The 15,254-nt window shown below is 43.1% G+C and overlaps 1 protein-coding gene across 2 annotated transcripts in view; it reads right to left on the bottom strand.

Moving 5' to 3' along the window:
* COL19A1 (collagen type XIX alpha 1 chain) overlaps positions 1 to 15,254 on the bottom strand; it is a 440,957-nt gene that overhangs the window by 105,056 nt on the left and 320,647 nt on the right. For both annotated transcript variants that reach the window (XM_086316743.1, XM_086316744.1), the window contains one exon: positions 1,823 to 1,876. In XM_086316743.1, coding sequence (XP_086172869.1) covers positions 1,823 to 1,876 — 54 coding nt within the window. The remainder of the gene's footprint in view (positions 1 to 1,822; positions 1,877 to 15,254) is intronic.

Genomic DNA, 15,254 nt, shown 5'->3' with positions numbered 1-15,254 from the left:
TTAAACTCTAAAATATAAATGTACTATATATCTTCATTTAAGGGAAAACTGACTCACTGGCAAGACAAACTATATATAGAAGTGGCGTTTGAGACTTGTGTACAGATATGAGCATTAAAAGTTGTGCAAGAAACAGCAAATATTCAAGTAGCTAAGTAGCAACTTGGTAAATTTTATACTAAGGGTGGTAGTGATATTTCGTAGTCTTCCGGTTTTTTAGCCAACACTGTGACATCAGAGCTAACTCATCTCATTATTTTGAAGCATTTATACTAAACCTGCTGCTGCCGCTGCTGCTGCTGCTGCTGCTGCTGCTAAGTCGCTTCAGTCGTGTCCGACTCTGTGCGACCCCATAGACGGCAGCCCACCAGGCTCCCCCGTCCCTGGGATTCTCCAGGCAAGAACATTGGAGTGTGTTGCCATTTCCTTCTCCAATGCATGAAAGTGAAAAATAAAGTGAAGTCATTCAGTCGTGTCCGACTCCTAGCGACCCCATGGACTGCAGCCCACCAGGCCCCTCCGTCCATGGGATTTTCCAGGCAAGAGTACTGGAGTGGGTTGCCATTGCCTTCTCCAATACTAAACCCTGCTTTGTACCAATAGATGTCATTACAGAAGCACACCATATCCTAATTGATTAATTTTAGATATGCTTCTTTTCCTTTTTTTCATGGAGGCCAAGGCTTATAGTTTTGAAAAGCTAGTATAGATAGATCTATCCAGAAAACGTTTACCAAAGAATCATAAAATATACCTCAAACATTCTTCCTAATATACATTAGAATGTAATAAACATTCCTTTCCATTTTCCCTGGGAAATCCATGTAGATGAGAAAATTTAAGACAGGATTATTCAGGAAGCAGAAGAGACTTTACATGCTTTTGATTTTGAATTTATCAGCCACAAACAATCCATGTCTTCATGGTGAACTTAATCTGATGAAATAAGAATTGGGGCTTTGAATTAATTAGCTTGTCATTTAATAAGCACTTTTCTGATCACCTGCTACTTTTGAAGGCCCTGCTGTCACGGGCATCGTGTTTCTTTGGGATTTTAAACAAAGGAGCAACAGTAGTCAGCAGGAAGGGAGGCCAGGAACACAGGAGAGACATAAAGGGAGTGTCTCCAAATCTGCAGCTTATCAATGATAAAGTGTGATGTTACAAGGGATCTGAGTCAGTGGCTGGAATGCCCCACACAAAGCAATCGGATCCCAAACATGTGATGGATGATGAGTCACTCAATGGTCTCACTCGGGTCTCTGAGTCCCACTCAGTTGCTGACACCCATTTTTCTCCATCTGCTGTGCTTCCTTGTAGAATTGGGGGCAAAACTCTTGGGTCCTTCCAGGTCACATTCCATCCAGACTAACTGTAATTTAAAACCTTGGGGAAGTTGGCTCCTTCCTAAAAGGTGGGCAATTTCAGTCTTGACCTAGAGTATATCAACCTTTGTTTGAGATTTCAGTGTAGCACCTGGTAGTTTGGTAAGACATCTGTTGCACTACCCAGAGTTCTAAGAAAGTAAATAATCTCTTTCTGCCCTCAGGGAAGCTAAACATAGGATACTATCACTGGTGAAACATGGTTTTGCATTAAGTTTTTTACATGAAGTTTTGCAAACTTTGAAATGAATTATTTAAAAATCCTGGTTTTGTAAAAAGATGCTGAGCAAAATAGTTTTTCGGAAATATATTTTCATTATAGAAAGATGTTAAGCACATGTGATTATGCTTCAAGGTCTGAGCAGTTAGCAATTATTTTTCAAACATAACATCACATAAAATCTCTGTATACAAGATGTGAGTGAAAGAAACCATACCTTGTGATAATATCCATCGAGAGTCTGTTGCATTCCTTGTACTCCAGGGGGTCCCTGTATTAGAAATAAATCAAAGGCATATGTAAACATTTATCAAAACAATGTATATTTAAATAACATGCCTAAGAATTCTTGAAATCTTACAGGTAAGAAAAAGGAAGAGTCTGTTTAAGTTAAGTATTCTAATTAATAGAGAATTACATGGACATTAACTTATCAGGTTCCCAAATATATTTCCAAGTTGAATCCTACATGAATCCAAAGAAAGGTCCTAACTGGGAACATGTAACATATTACTAGACAGTCAGCCATCAGCATATTCTTTATTGAAAGGAATTGTACCCATGAAACTCCTCAAGGGAAGAGCTCAAGGGCTCCAGTTTATTGTTGACACTTCTTAGAAGCCTTTGATCAACGTGTTACAGAAATAAATGTGTGCCGTCCATGTGTTATTAACTTAAAAGATAAAGGAAAAGCAGTTTTCCTTTTTCCTTTTGCTTTACTCTTCTTGGATAAAAATGGGCTGCCCATAAGCCTTCAGGCCACAAAAAGATATTTGCTGTGTAATGTCAGGTTTGAGACATTTAAGTGGTTTTCAGTTGATATGGGGATATTCACGAAGCATTATAGTGAGCTGCAGGAAGATAAAAAGGAAGTAAAGAAACCTGTCTCTCCCTAAAACTTTCTGAGTTTTTCAAGGATTGCATTTTGGGGAGAAGGGTATACGAAAATGCAAAGATTAGCATGATTTTAATTCAAGTAGTTCAGGCTAAGATATATTCAGCTATCTAAGAAAAGAGACTGCAATTTCATCTACACTTCAAAAGCTTCTAGGAGGAGAGAAAATGTTAGAGAAGCAAAGTTCTCACAAGGTAACACGCCAAAAAACTGTGACTGAGCAAACCAAAGTCACTATTATACAAAGATTATTATTTTAAAAAGGGAACAAGCTTTGAAAAGCGAAGAAACATTTTAAGAGGCAAGCATTATTGAGAACAATATGGAGGTTCCTTGCTGCTGCTGCTAAGTCACTTCAGTCGTGTCCGACTCTGTGTGACCCCAGAGACGGCAGCCACCAGGCTCCCCCATCCCTGGGATTCTCCAGGCAAGAACACTGGAGTGGGTTGCCATTTCCTTCTCCAATGCAGGAAAGTGAAAAGTGAAAGTGAAGTCGCTCAGTCGTCCCCGACTCTTAGCGACCCCATGGACTGCAGCCTACCAGGCTCCTCCATCCATGGGATTTTCCAGGCAAGAGTACTGGAGTGGGGTGCCATTGCCTTCTCCGATGGAGGTTCCTTAAAGAACTAAAAATAGAGTTGCCTTGTGATCCAGCAATCCCACTCCTGGGCATACTTCCGGAGAAAAATATAATTCAAAAAGATCCGTGGCCCCCAATGTTCACAGCAGCATTTTTTACAATAGCCAAGGCACGGAAGCAACCTAAGTGTCCACTGGGCTTCCCTGGTGGCTCAAATGGTAAAGAATCTGCCTGCAATGTGGGAGACCCAGGTTTGATCCCTGGGTCAGGAAGATCTTCTGGAGAAGGGAATGGCAACCCAAGTGTCCACTGACGGGTGAATGGATAAAAAGGATGTGGTACATGTACAGTAGAATATCACTCAGCCATCGAAAGGAGTGGAATAATGCCATTTGCAGCTACATGGATGGACCTAGAGAGTGTCATACTGAGTAAAGTCAGAGAAGGACAAATATCATATGCTATCCCTTAAATGTGGACTCTCAACAATGACACAAATAGACTTACCCACAAAATAGAAACAGACTCACAGAGAACAGACTTGTGGTTGGCAAATGGGGAGAGGGATGGATTGGGAGTTTGGGATTCAGTTCAGTTCAGTCACTCAGTTGTGTCCGACTCTCTGAGACCCCATGAATCACAGCATGCCAGGCCTCCCTGAGTTCACTCAGACTCACGTCCATCAAGTCAGTGATGCCATCCAGCCATCTCATCCTCTGCCGTCCCCTTCTCCTCCTGCCCTCAATCCCTCCCAGCATCAGAGTCTGAGTTTGGGATTAGAAGATGTCAACTATTACATACAGAATAGATAAATAACAGGTCTTACTGTACAGCACAGGGAACTATATTCAATATATCCTGTGATAAACCATAATGGAAAATAATATGAAAATTATAAAAATGAGTCACTTTGCTGTACACCAGAAACTAACCCAACATTGTATATCAACTACAACTTAAAAAAAAAGAAATACTTTAAGAAACATTTGCTGTCGGCACTCACTGATATGGGTAACACCTTAAGTATATTGAAAAAGATGAACATTGGTCAACATTTATGACAGGTATTTCTTATGAACGGCCTGTAACATCTCTTCTAACACGAAGCCTTTGCTTTGTGTCATTAAACGTTGAGGACAGGAAGATGTAATGATGGATGATGGAATCAGGGTGGTGTAACTCGTGAGAAAATAATAGGCCTTGTGAGGAATGGAGCTTACTGTGGTTGGAAAGACAAATGATGCTGTTACCTTGCTGGAATCAAAACAGAGCTAATGTCAGAAAAGAATTCTCAAGGCATTATATATTTTTCAGATTCTCTTCCCATCAGCCAGCTTTGCGTGATGTATTCTAGGCCAGGTAGTTGAAGTGAGGAGGAAGGCAATCACTGAGTTGGAGTTATTTCACAAAGTGTCCAGGCCAAGAAGGTGTGGGTTAGGAACTCATTCTTGAAACTCAGCAGACAGGAGAGTCCATTGATCCTTCTGCAACCATTTTTAATGGGGCAAGCAAGAATCTTAGATATATATATCTAGTGGTAGCCACAACAGGTAGCTTAGGAGTATATACATGGTAGGCATTTGGTGAATGGTGAATGGGTGTTGATCATAAGCCCAATTAGATCAAAGAATAGTGATGTGGTGGGTAAATTTAGCTTCAGACACATTCATCTTAACTAAAAGTGAAAGGCTGAACAATTAAGGTGCCGAATATAGCAGAGCAATTAATAACATCTCTCAACTAGAGCATAAGAATCAATCAAATAATAATAGCAGACATTTATATAGTATGTGTTGTGTGCCAGGCATTACACCAAGGGTTTTAAATAGACTAACTCATTTAATCTCTACAATGACACCACAAGGTACCTACTCTCATTATTTTCAATTCAAAGGTACAGAAAATGAGCATTTGGAATGGTTAGCTGGCCCAAGGTCACACAACTGGTAATCGGTAGGGCTGATACTAAACGGAGGCAGCCTGGGTCCAAACTCACTTCTTATTTACTCTACTGTTTTAACGTAAAGCAGACTCTCAGCCTAAAATAACTTTGGGGGTAATTTTTTTGTCATGCTGACCATGACCTGAAGGATACAGAGTGTCTGATTGCTCTTTCCTGTTTTACTTACAATACTGAAATTGAAAATAAGATAAGCAAAACTGGACTTAGCACTTCATATGAGCCAGCAGTGTGCCTGACACACTTTCTCTGGAGGCAGTGCTGCTGGAGGGCTGAGCCAGGCCTCTCTCTACGGCCTGAATCTGTCTTCATATATTCTCTCTAGTCGTGATAGGGAGATTTTGCCTGGCTAGCCCCCAGATACCTCCCTATCACAACTATACTCAAAATGCATCTTATCTTCCTTTGCAGAGCTTGACCGAGAAGGTGGTCAGAGGGCACACACAGAGGGCCTCTGGAAGGGTCTTGCAGGGAGCACCATGGTAGGGCCTGCCCAGCACAGACAGGTGGCATGGTGGATGAGGACAGAAAAAATAATGGGATGGGGCTAATCTTTTAAAAAGTTGGGTGAGAACTGGGTCTGGTCTTTCACAGACTGGTTATCTGTCTGTGGCATGCACCTGTTTTCCATGAATACAGAACACATTCTTCACTCAGAAGCCTGTGGGTGAGCACACCTCCCAGGGCGAGGCAGGGGAGCCCAGGGCCACTCTTCCCTCTAAAAACAATAGCAAGAGCAGAGCCGGCTGAACAGGGTCACTGGTCAACAGAAAAGTCTGAACAACATTATTCAGATACCCACAAGATTGATAAACTTATAAAAGTTACTTCCACACATGGGGTCGCAAAGAATCAGACACGACTGAGCGACTGAACTGAACTGAACTGAACACTCTCTCATGTCCTGTTCTTGCCATAAAATGTCAGACTCATAGAGTCGCCTTCCAAATGAGGCCAACCAGAAATTTTAGTCTCTGGGGCTTCATTTGCTGATGAGCACTTATGATGATTTTTTTCTTTCTTGTTCTTTTCAGTCCCTGGGATACATTGGGCACCACAAATTCCAAACATAATGTAACAGAGATTTACAGCGAACAGTCTAGCCTGCAGGCAGCACTTCTCACAAACTCTCCCAGGGGGCAGAAAAACCCTCTGGTGACTGGCAGAAGAGCCGGGACTGGGGCCTCCATCCTGCCGGACTACAGCCAGGGCTGTGGTGCCTCCATGCGCTGATCAACCTCCATCAGGTCGGGGATAGTGACCACAGAGAAACAGGGTGCATGTAAACGCCAAAGGCAGTTCTCTGATTAGTGTCAGAAAAACAATACAGACCCCGGGGTCTTGGAATCAGTGGTTGCCCTATAGCCACATCCCCTAGAGATGTGCTATTTTTCTGTTTTCCGTGCTGATACAAAGCATGGCTAGAGGAGATCCAGACTCATTTGTTTCCAAGTTTATTAAGAGCTGTCAGCCCTGTAGATCATCAACAAAGCATGAGGAGGAAGACATGAAAGACGTGTATAAGTGACTAATCCTCAGGCATCACATGGCGTCAGTAGATGCTCCTGGGTGCTCAAGAGGTGGCTTTCTCTGAGGAAGATCCCCTGCAGGAGGGCATGGCAACCCACTCCAGTATTCTTGCCCGGACAATCCCACGGACAGAGGAGCCTGGCGGGCTACAGTCCACAGAGTCTCAAAGAGTCAGACACGACTGAAGCAACAGCACACACGCATGGCAAGGAGACATGCTTAGATGACTCAGGCCCAAGAGAAGAGGGGCCAGCCACGGAGGGCATGTCAGCCTTGGTTAACATTCTCAGGGGTTCTACTAGGAAGACCAGCTGAAGGTTTATGCAGAAGAAACGTGTCCCGATATCCTGTCCCTGACAATGACCCACAGCACAGCTGTATGGACATCATGGCTACATAGTATCTGTCTCCTGTGCCACTCTGCTTCACTCTATTTGTGTTGAATTGGGATACACAGGATATGTGGGCTAATGTGATAAGTACACAACCACACAGCAGTTTTAAAACACTCATGAACTCCAGCGAGACACACCTGTTCAGAACCCAACTGTGCTCACGTGTTACTTATCTGAGCTGTTTATCAGCCTCATGTGGGGAGAGACCCAGATGCTGTTTCATGCTGCGAAGAATTGGACCTGGCGTGAAGAAGTGAATGAAAGCTGCATTCAACTTGGGAACATAAACTGTTAGTGGTAGTTTAAAGCATTTTTTTTTTGGTAACACCTTGCTAGAGGTGGAAGACAGAAATAACATGATGTCGGCCACCAGCATCACCGGATGCTAGTGTGGAATATGGTGAACTGTTGGCCTTCTCACTTCCTCAGAATTCAGTCTGGGCTATAGATTCCCTGTGTTTGAAGCATGGAAGGGTTCTCTGTTAAGGCTTCTTCAGTCCTGGTCTTGGCTGCACTTTTGCTTTTCAGCAGTTCATGCAGCACGCGGAACTTGAAGAATCCACTTTTGCCTTTTTTCCCCTCCCTGGCCTTTGCTGTGAGCCCTCTGTGCCCACCAGGGCTGGGCCTTTGGGTTAGCTTCAGCGCACCCTCAGTGCTCTGAACTGAGGCCTCTGTGGCTCTTCAGTCACTCTGCCCCCGCCCCGGTCCTCTCCTGAACTGTTTCCTTCCTCCCTCTTCTCTGAAAGCATCCTTCAGTTCCCCATAACTGCTGACGGGGCCTCCGCGCACCATCTGGGTACTACTCATCTCTGCACACCAGAGCTCTTCAGGATCTCTCATCAGGAGCTCCTTTCAGGATTCACAAACACATATTTTCAGGTTGTACTCAACTGCTTTCTGGCCTTGTGGGTTTCCAACTAACTTTGCTAACAACCTTTGAAATATCAAAACCCTAACTATGAAAAAAGTTGTACTAATCAACTTTCTTCAAAACATGCTCAAAAGGCAACTTTGCTATAAGCAGAGATATAATAGAAAGTTTGTTACTGAAAACTCATTTGGGTTAATTTTCAAGAAATATTTTAAATTTTCCAATGGCTAGTAGAAAAGGCAGAGATGGGTAATTATTTTTCTGATATTAAAAAATGATTAGGAAGCTGAACCTCATCCGCAGGAATGGTAAGATGGGGCAATATTTCAATAATACAATAATTTGGGGAAAGTTAATGTTAAGAGTGAGTTTTTCTCATATACATCAATATATTTCCATTTATAACTTTATATATAACTTGGTGAAGCACCTTTACACTGATTATGGTGTTTTGAGTACATGTTGATCTTTTCAGCTGGAATGAAAAGTCCTTGAAGATGAGGAGTTCCATTTTTTTAATCTTATCATACACATAGTACCCCACACCCACCCACGTTTGCTGAATTTAACAGAATCTTTTGAAAGAAAAGTTTTGAAGGTATAGCCACTTGTTGGTTTTCATTTCAATTAGAAATGGTAGCAAACTGAGCGGTGGTCTTGCTGCTTTCAAACTCGCAGAAGACAAGGCCAACAGAATCAGATTAATGTAAAAATACGGCTAAATTATTGAAAACAAAGTTTCAGCAAGCTCCACTTAAGCAGAAAAGAGCCCATGGATGGATTTTTGACCAGAATTACAACATGGAAAGTTGTCTCCTAACTCTGAGAGAAAAATCAATAATACTCTTTAGAAAATCTTTGGGAAATCAATTTCTTTTTCTTTTAAACACAGATCCTTTTATTTACCTAAGTATTTGCTCTAAATGAGTTTTTTCATTCTCTTGGAATTTAATTAAGTTAAACAGTAGTAATTTTAGAGTAGATTATTTTTCTGAGAATGTTTCTGCAACAGATTTGTAGTGGCTAAAAAGATAACAACACTCCAACCCCCATGCCGCTTTCTCCACCAAACTGCAAAGTATGATTTCTGAAGCAAGGAGGGGATTCATTAAGTGTTTATACTATAGTTCTATTTTAACACAGAGACCTCAAGTTCTCCTTCATAGGATTAAAATGGGAATGTGGGTGAGATAGTACATATTTGGTGATATTTAAGGTTCCTGGGAAGGGGCTCTTAATTCTGAAAATGTCTCACCCAACTTCTGGTTTATGCCTAAAACTCCATAAGGAAAGATTGGTTTATTCAGTGTTGAGTTTCTTCATGGACTCAAATATGAATGTTCTTAGGAGATATTTCATATTCACACAGCTCATGATGAGTCTAAATAAGTTTTCACTTACATTTTCTTAGATGGTAGGGTCATGTGACTGCAAAACATGTCACCTTATTTGATTCTCATAAAAACTAAGTGAGATGGATATTTTCCATCTGACATGAAAAACCAAAGTTTTACCCCCAAATCACACAACAAACAAGTGGTAGAACCAAGTCTAAGAGTTGTTCTCCTATTGTTGTTGAGTATGTTCTTATGGACACTCAGGGAGTACTTCCTGAGAGCAAGCTGGCTGGGACAGAAAAGGAGGAGTAAAGGGCTGGTATGCAGAGGTGGGACGGTGGGGACGGTGGAGACATGGAGATGGTGGGGACAGTGGGTATGCTGGGACTTGGGGACGGTGGAGATGGTGGAGACGGTGGGGCGGTGGCGACGGTGGGGATGGTGGGACGGTGGAGACGGTGGGGCGGTGGGGCGGTGGCGACGGTGGGACAGTGGGGACGGTGGGACGGTGGGAAGGTGGACAGTGGGACGGTGGAGACGGTGGGACGGTGGGGCGGTGGGGACGGTGGAGACAGTGGGCGGTGGGGCAGTGGGACAGTGGGGACGGTGGGATGGTGGGGACGGTGGGGCGGTGGGGACGGTGGGGACGGTGGGGCGGTGGGGATGGTGGGGCGGTGGGGATGGTTGGGTGGTGGGAAGGTGGGGGCGGTGGGACAGTGGGACGGTGGATGGTGGGACGGTGGAGAAGGTGGGACGGTGGGGTGGTGGGGACGGTGGGATGGTGGGGACAGTGGGGATGGTGGGGTGGTGGGGCGGTGGGGACGTGGGACGGTGGAGACGGTGGGGCAGTGGGACGGTGGGTACGGTGCACGGGAGGAGAGGGCACAGAAAGGGGTGCAGATCCTGAAGACTGCGGCTTCTCAGCCCCCAGCCTTGGGGCTCACCTTCTGGCATGAGGTTCTGAGAAATGGAGTTAAGTCTTAATACAAACTTGGACTGTCAGAGGTGGGACTCAGAAGAAAATCTACATGAGAACTATAATCTAAGAACCTGGCAAAGCATCAACACTTTTGCTTTAGAACTGGGAGGTCCTGGATTAAATCTGGGAAAGAAAGTAAATAATAATGAGCAGATGGCAGAAAATGACAATGGGATAATGACAATAATTGTCATAAATAACAATAGATATCCTCAGAAAGTAATAACCGTGCGGCAGGTATATATGCTATGGCATTTTACTCTCACAACAATCCAATGATGTAGAGATTAACCTTATTTTTCTTATAATAAAAAAGTTAACTAGCTTACCCAAGGTCATACAACTAATAAACAAGAGCTAGATTTCGACCGAAGTTGGCCTGACCCTATGGGGGTCGGTTTTGATATTTTAACTCCTCTATTGGTCTCACAGTGAGAGGAGGGATGACAGGGAAAAAAAAAAACAAAAAACAATCTCCTTAAAGCTGGTTAAAAATATCAAGTAGGGCATTCAAGCCTAAGAGATCACAGATCTGTTCATGAGAGACAGACTCTACAAGCACCAAGCACAGGGAGCTGTGGGGCGTGGTGCAGATGCACATTTTCAAAGATGTGAATGACAAGAAGAGATGGAGAGGAAAGTGAGCAGAATGGGAGGCAGGGAGGGATAAGAGAGAGAAACCACAGGCAGATACAAGGAATGTTAAAATCGAGGAGAGCTTAGATAAGGAGAGGCAGATTTCTGAGAAGAAAAAGGAAAGACGCTGGCAATCTTGGTCAGCATCTTAAGTATCTCTTAAACATCGAATGACACCAAACGCAGAGTGGAATCTTGGCATGTATGAGATGGTGGAAGAAAAACCCGAAAACGCTCAGAGTTGGTGGGAAAAGACTACCTAATCAAGAGAGAAGACTGCTGAGGGACCATTTTGATTGGCTGACCGTTCCTATGAGCATGAAATTGCAGTAGAGAACAGTCATGGGAAAGAAGTCACATTTAGTAAGAAGATGAAATACCCTTCAAGTAAGACTACAATCGTGCTATTGTGTTTCTGTGGAAGAGAGATTTGTGTATCAGCATGTGGGAATGGAAAGGATTCAAGTGATGCGGCAACACACTGGTTCAAGCATTTGTCAAGGGCGTCTTCTGGGGGCTCCCCCTACAAGAAGGTGAGAGCAGCTTTGTTAGAAGCCAGCAGCCAATGCTTATTCTGGGTGAACCTGTGGAATGTTGAGAAGCAGTGATCTTCTCTTGTCTCAGCCACATCCCTGCCGTCCCACCCCACCCCACCACCCCCTGCTCAAACAGCATATACCTGCATTATACTTAGAAAGATCAACAGCTCCTAAGTGTCTATCTAAGTTATTGCCAGCAGCCCTGGTTCAGAAGTTCAGAAGCAGCAGGATTAACAGGTGAGGGATTGCAGTAAAGGCAGCTTCTGGATCTTGAATGAGAATTTTTCACATCTGCCGCTTTGGACATTTTTCAAACTCATCCCTCTGTGTATTCCAGGAGTGCTCACTTGAGCTGGGCTCGTCTCTTCTGGCCTGCACACTGAGCTGTGTAATTGAGGGAACTCAAGCAGAGGCAGTTTATGGTTGTATGAATAAGCAAAATACTCAATATGTGACCTGATTGTTTTCCAAAATTGCACAGTCCCTGGTTTTACTTGTCATTCTGGAACAGGAGTGGGAGGATGAGGCTGTGACAGTGAATGCATTCAATGGGTGTAATTAACCCATTTCATAAAAGCAGATTTTCTAAATTATGCTGGGAAGCACGGGAGGTTTTAACACTTTACTTTCCAAGGGAGAAAAAAAAGATCATTTTTAAAGGAGTTTATTTTCCCTGATACCATGAAACAAATTCATCTAACTGGTAGAAAGCCCACTGCATTCCTGATAGAGTGCATTGTTGGGAAATTGTTGGCTGATTTCTATGCCGTGATAGTTAGAAAAAAAAAAAAAGATTCCTTCCCTAATGCTGTGATTTTGCTTATCCATCCATAAAATGTGTCTTACTCATCTCTCTTCAGTGTGTTCTGTAAAAGCAAAAATATTATTTGTTAGCTTCCTGTAATCTAAGGAGCAGCAGGGGTCTGGAGAGTGGCTTGCCTCCTCACAGAAGCAACATCACTGACCCCGAACAAGGTGATGAAAGCCACAGGGGCAGGAGAACTAGGAAGGACGGACGTCGTGGGACAAATGATCTGTATCCAGTGATGCGTCCCCCAGCGTTTACCATCAGCAGAAGCCATACGTGGGGGACAGCGGCACCTCTACCACTCCCTGCTCTGACCTCAGGAGCCTCTCAGTGTGCCTCTCAACTCCAAGGAGGGCTTGGCTTCTACAGCCTGCACCTATCAAAGCTTTGGGTTTCCATTTGCTATAACTGGTAATATTCACTCTCTTTAAAAAGGCTGCTGCTGCTGCCGCTAAGTCACTTCAGTCGTGTCCGACTCTGTGCAACCCCATACACGGCAGCCCACCAGGCTCCCCCAGAATCCCCCTGGGATTCTCCAGGCAAGAACACTGGAGTGGGTTGACATTTCCTTCTTCAGTGCCTGAAAGTGAAAAGTGAAAGGGAAGTCGCTCAGTCGTGTCCGACCCTCAGTGACCCCATGGACTGCAGCTCACCAGGCTCCTCTGTCCATGGGATTTTCTAGGCAAGAGTACTGGAGCTAGTGCACATCAATCCCAAACTCCCTAACTATCCCTCCCCCAACTCTTCTCCCCATAACCCTAAATTCGTTCCCTAAGTCTGTGCTCAATGTTATGCAAAAACCTAAATGGGAAAAGAATTTGAAAAAGAATAGGAAAAAAAGAACAGATACATGTATACGCATAACTGAATCATTTTGCTGTCCACTTGAAACTAACACAACACTGTTAATCAGCTGTATTCCGAAACAAAATAAAACTTTTTTAAAAAAAAGTGTTGCTGGGATGACAATGCTTCCTATGCATAGCAAACTGTGATTTCCAAGGCAGACTGCTGAGACCTAACCATAGCCAGGCAGATGACACTGGCTTGGGTACTACCGAGCTGCTGGAGACCAAGGGTGTGTGCCAAACTCAAATGGTTGTGGACATCCTGGACAAAGCAAAGTGAGGTTTTATTTTGGGGGTGATTGTAGCTTCCACTTTCAGCTCAAATGTGTGACATCACGGTTTCTTTCTGATCTGTAGGTTGTACCGATGCTAAATCTGCAAATGACATTTCTTGGCTCAATTGATCTGCATGGTTACATACAATACATGAATCTAGAAACAAATACTTAAAGATTTCATTTTTGAAACACTTGGCCCCATTCTACAAGGGATTTCAGGCAAAAGAGAAGATGCTGACACTCTAGGCCACTGAAGAGGAAATTAGTGGTACTAACCTCACTCTGTCCCACTGGATACATTTCCTGTTTTGTCAAAGAAATCTGGAATATTTCAAGCATGCTAACATGTACAGAGTATAATATGATAAATCCCGTGAATCCACAATCCAATGTTGTTGACTCACACCACCTGCCATATTTGCTTTAGACCTTTTTACTTTTTAATGCAACTACAGATATAAACGAAGGCCCTTCGAGTCTTCTTTTCTGCAGAACTTCTTCCCATGTTTCAGGTCCCCCGGGGAATGCTGAAAACTTGCTGCTTCTCTACTCATGTAACTTCTTTTTTTCTCTCTTTTGATGGAAATAATTTCCTAGCAGGTTGTAGTTGCTGTGCAGAGAAAACCAACTAAATGGATTTAGCTAAGCCCCTTACTTCCCAAAGTACAGACTTTCCTTATTGTTAAAATGGAGGTAATCTTTTCTTGCCTGTATAGAATTATACAGCAGTGAAATTAAATACTATATGGAGATACTTTTGGAAACCATATCATCAAACACAAATTATAAGATATTTAGGAAACAAGCCTCCCTTTCTGAATATTTCTCAAAGGCCAATCAGATTTATTAAATCCTTACTTTTTACCTCGGAGAAGGCAATGGCACCCCACTCCAGTACTCTTGCCTGGAAAATCCCATGGGCGGAGGAGCCTGGTAGGCTGCAGTCCATGGGGTCGCTAAGAGTCGGACATGACTGAATGACTTCCCTTTCACTTTTCACTTTCAGGCATTTGAGAAGGAAATGGCAACCCACTCCAGTGTTCTTGCCTGGAGAGTCCAAGGGATGGGGGAGCCTGGTGGGCTGCCGTCTCTGGGGTCACACAGAGTCAGACACAACTGAAGTGACTTAGCAGTAGCAGTACTGTTTACCTACTGCAAAGAAACAGTATTTAATCCATGCACTGAGCCAACTAATAACAAGTTTGGTAACCATATAGCAAGGATTTTAATCATTCTGTCCCATCATTGCTATACACAATGCATGTCACTCAGAAGTCTTAATAGTTGGTTTCAACAACATGACCTGGAATGAAAAAAAGGAGTCAGTGGCTATAAGAACATAAAATCCTTTTCTTCCTGAGTGTATTTATAATTAGTAAAAAAAAAAAAACCAAAAAACTCAGGCAGTCAAAAATGGCTAATAATGTCTCACTACTGCTGTTCATGGGGAGAAAAAGAGAGAAGTAATTAGGGTACAGAACCCACATGCTAATTTTCACATTCTCAACCTGAGACCCCAGCTGCCTCACATGCATGTCTATGGATTCTGTGGCTGTACAAGGTGACAGCGGAATTTTAGCAATGTTGGCAACAGCTGTCTTGTCTGGGACCATGACCCTGCTGGGGACAAGTGGCAATAAAAATGATTAAATGACCATGTCTTCATTTTATAGGTCTTTATTTTTAAATCCGAGGAAGTCATCTTATTTTTTATTAAGAATAAAATTACTATTCCCAATGACATAGATAAACGGTTAGGTTCATTTCCTCTGAAGATACTATCATTACAGTACATGGCCTTTAGTTGTTTAATAGGCCAGAGAGACTAAGGGTCTTTGCTGAAAGGAAAACTGAAAAATGGAAAACCCTGGTTAGTTCAAGGTTTGGAGATGAATGTTAAGATCATGAACTGGATTCCTGTTGAGACATGGTGGATCTCAAAATGCCCATAGTCACACACAGAGTGTTTTAATAAGAAGCAAAATGTTTTAAT

Source organism: Bos grunniens, chromosome 9 (genome assembly GCF_055505025.1).
Source record: "Bos grunniens cultivar Pamir isolate PY7600 chromosome 9, Bosgru_T2T1.0, whole genome shotgun sequence".
Lineage (NCBI taxonomy): Eukaryota > Metazoa > Chordata > Mammalia > Artiodactyla > Bovidae > Bos > Bos grunniens.
The sequence above is the reverse complement of the archived record's forward strand: the minus strand, read 5'-3'. Positions and strand labels throughout refer to the sequence as shown.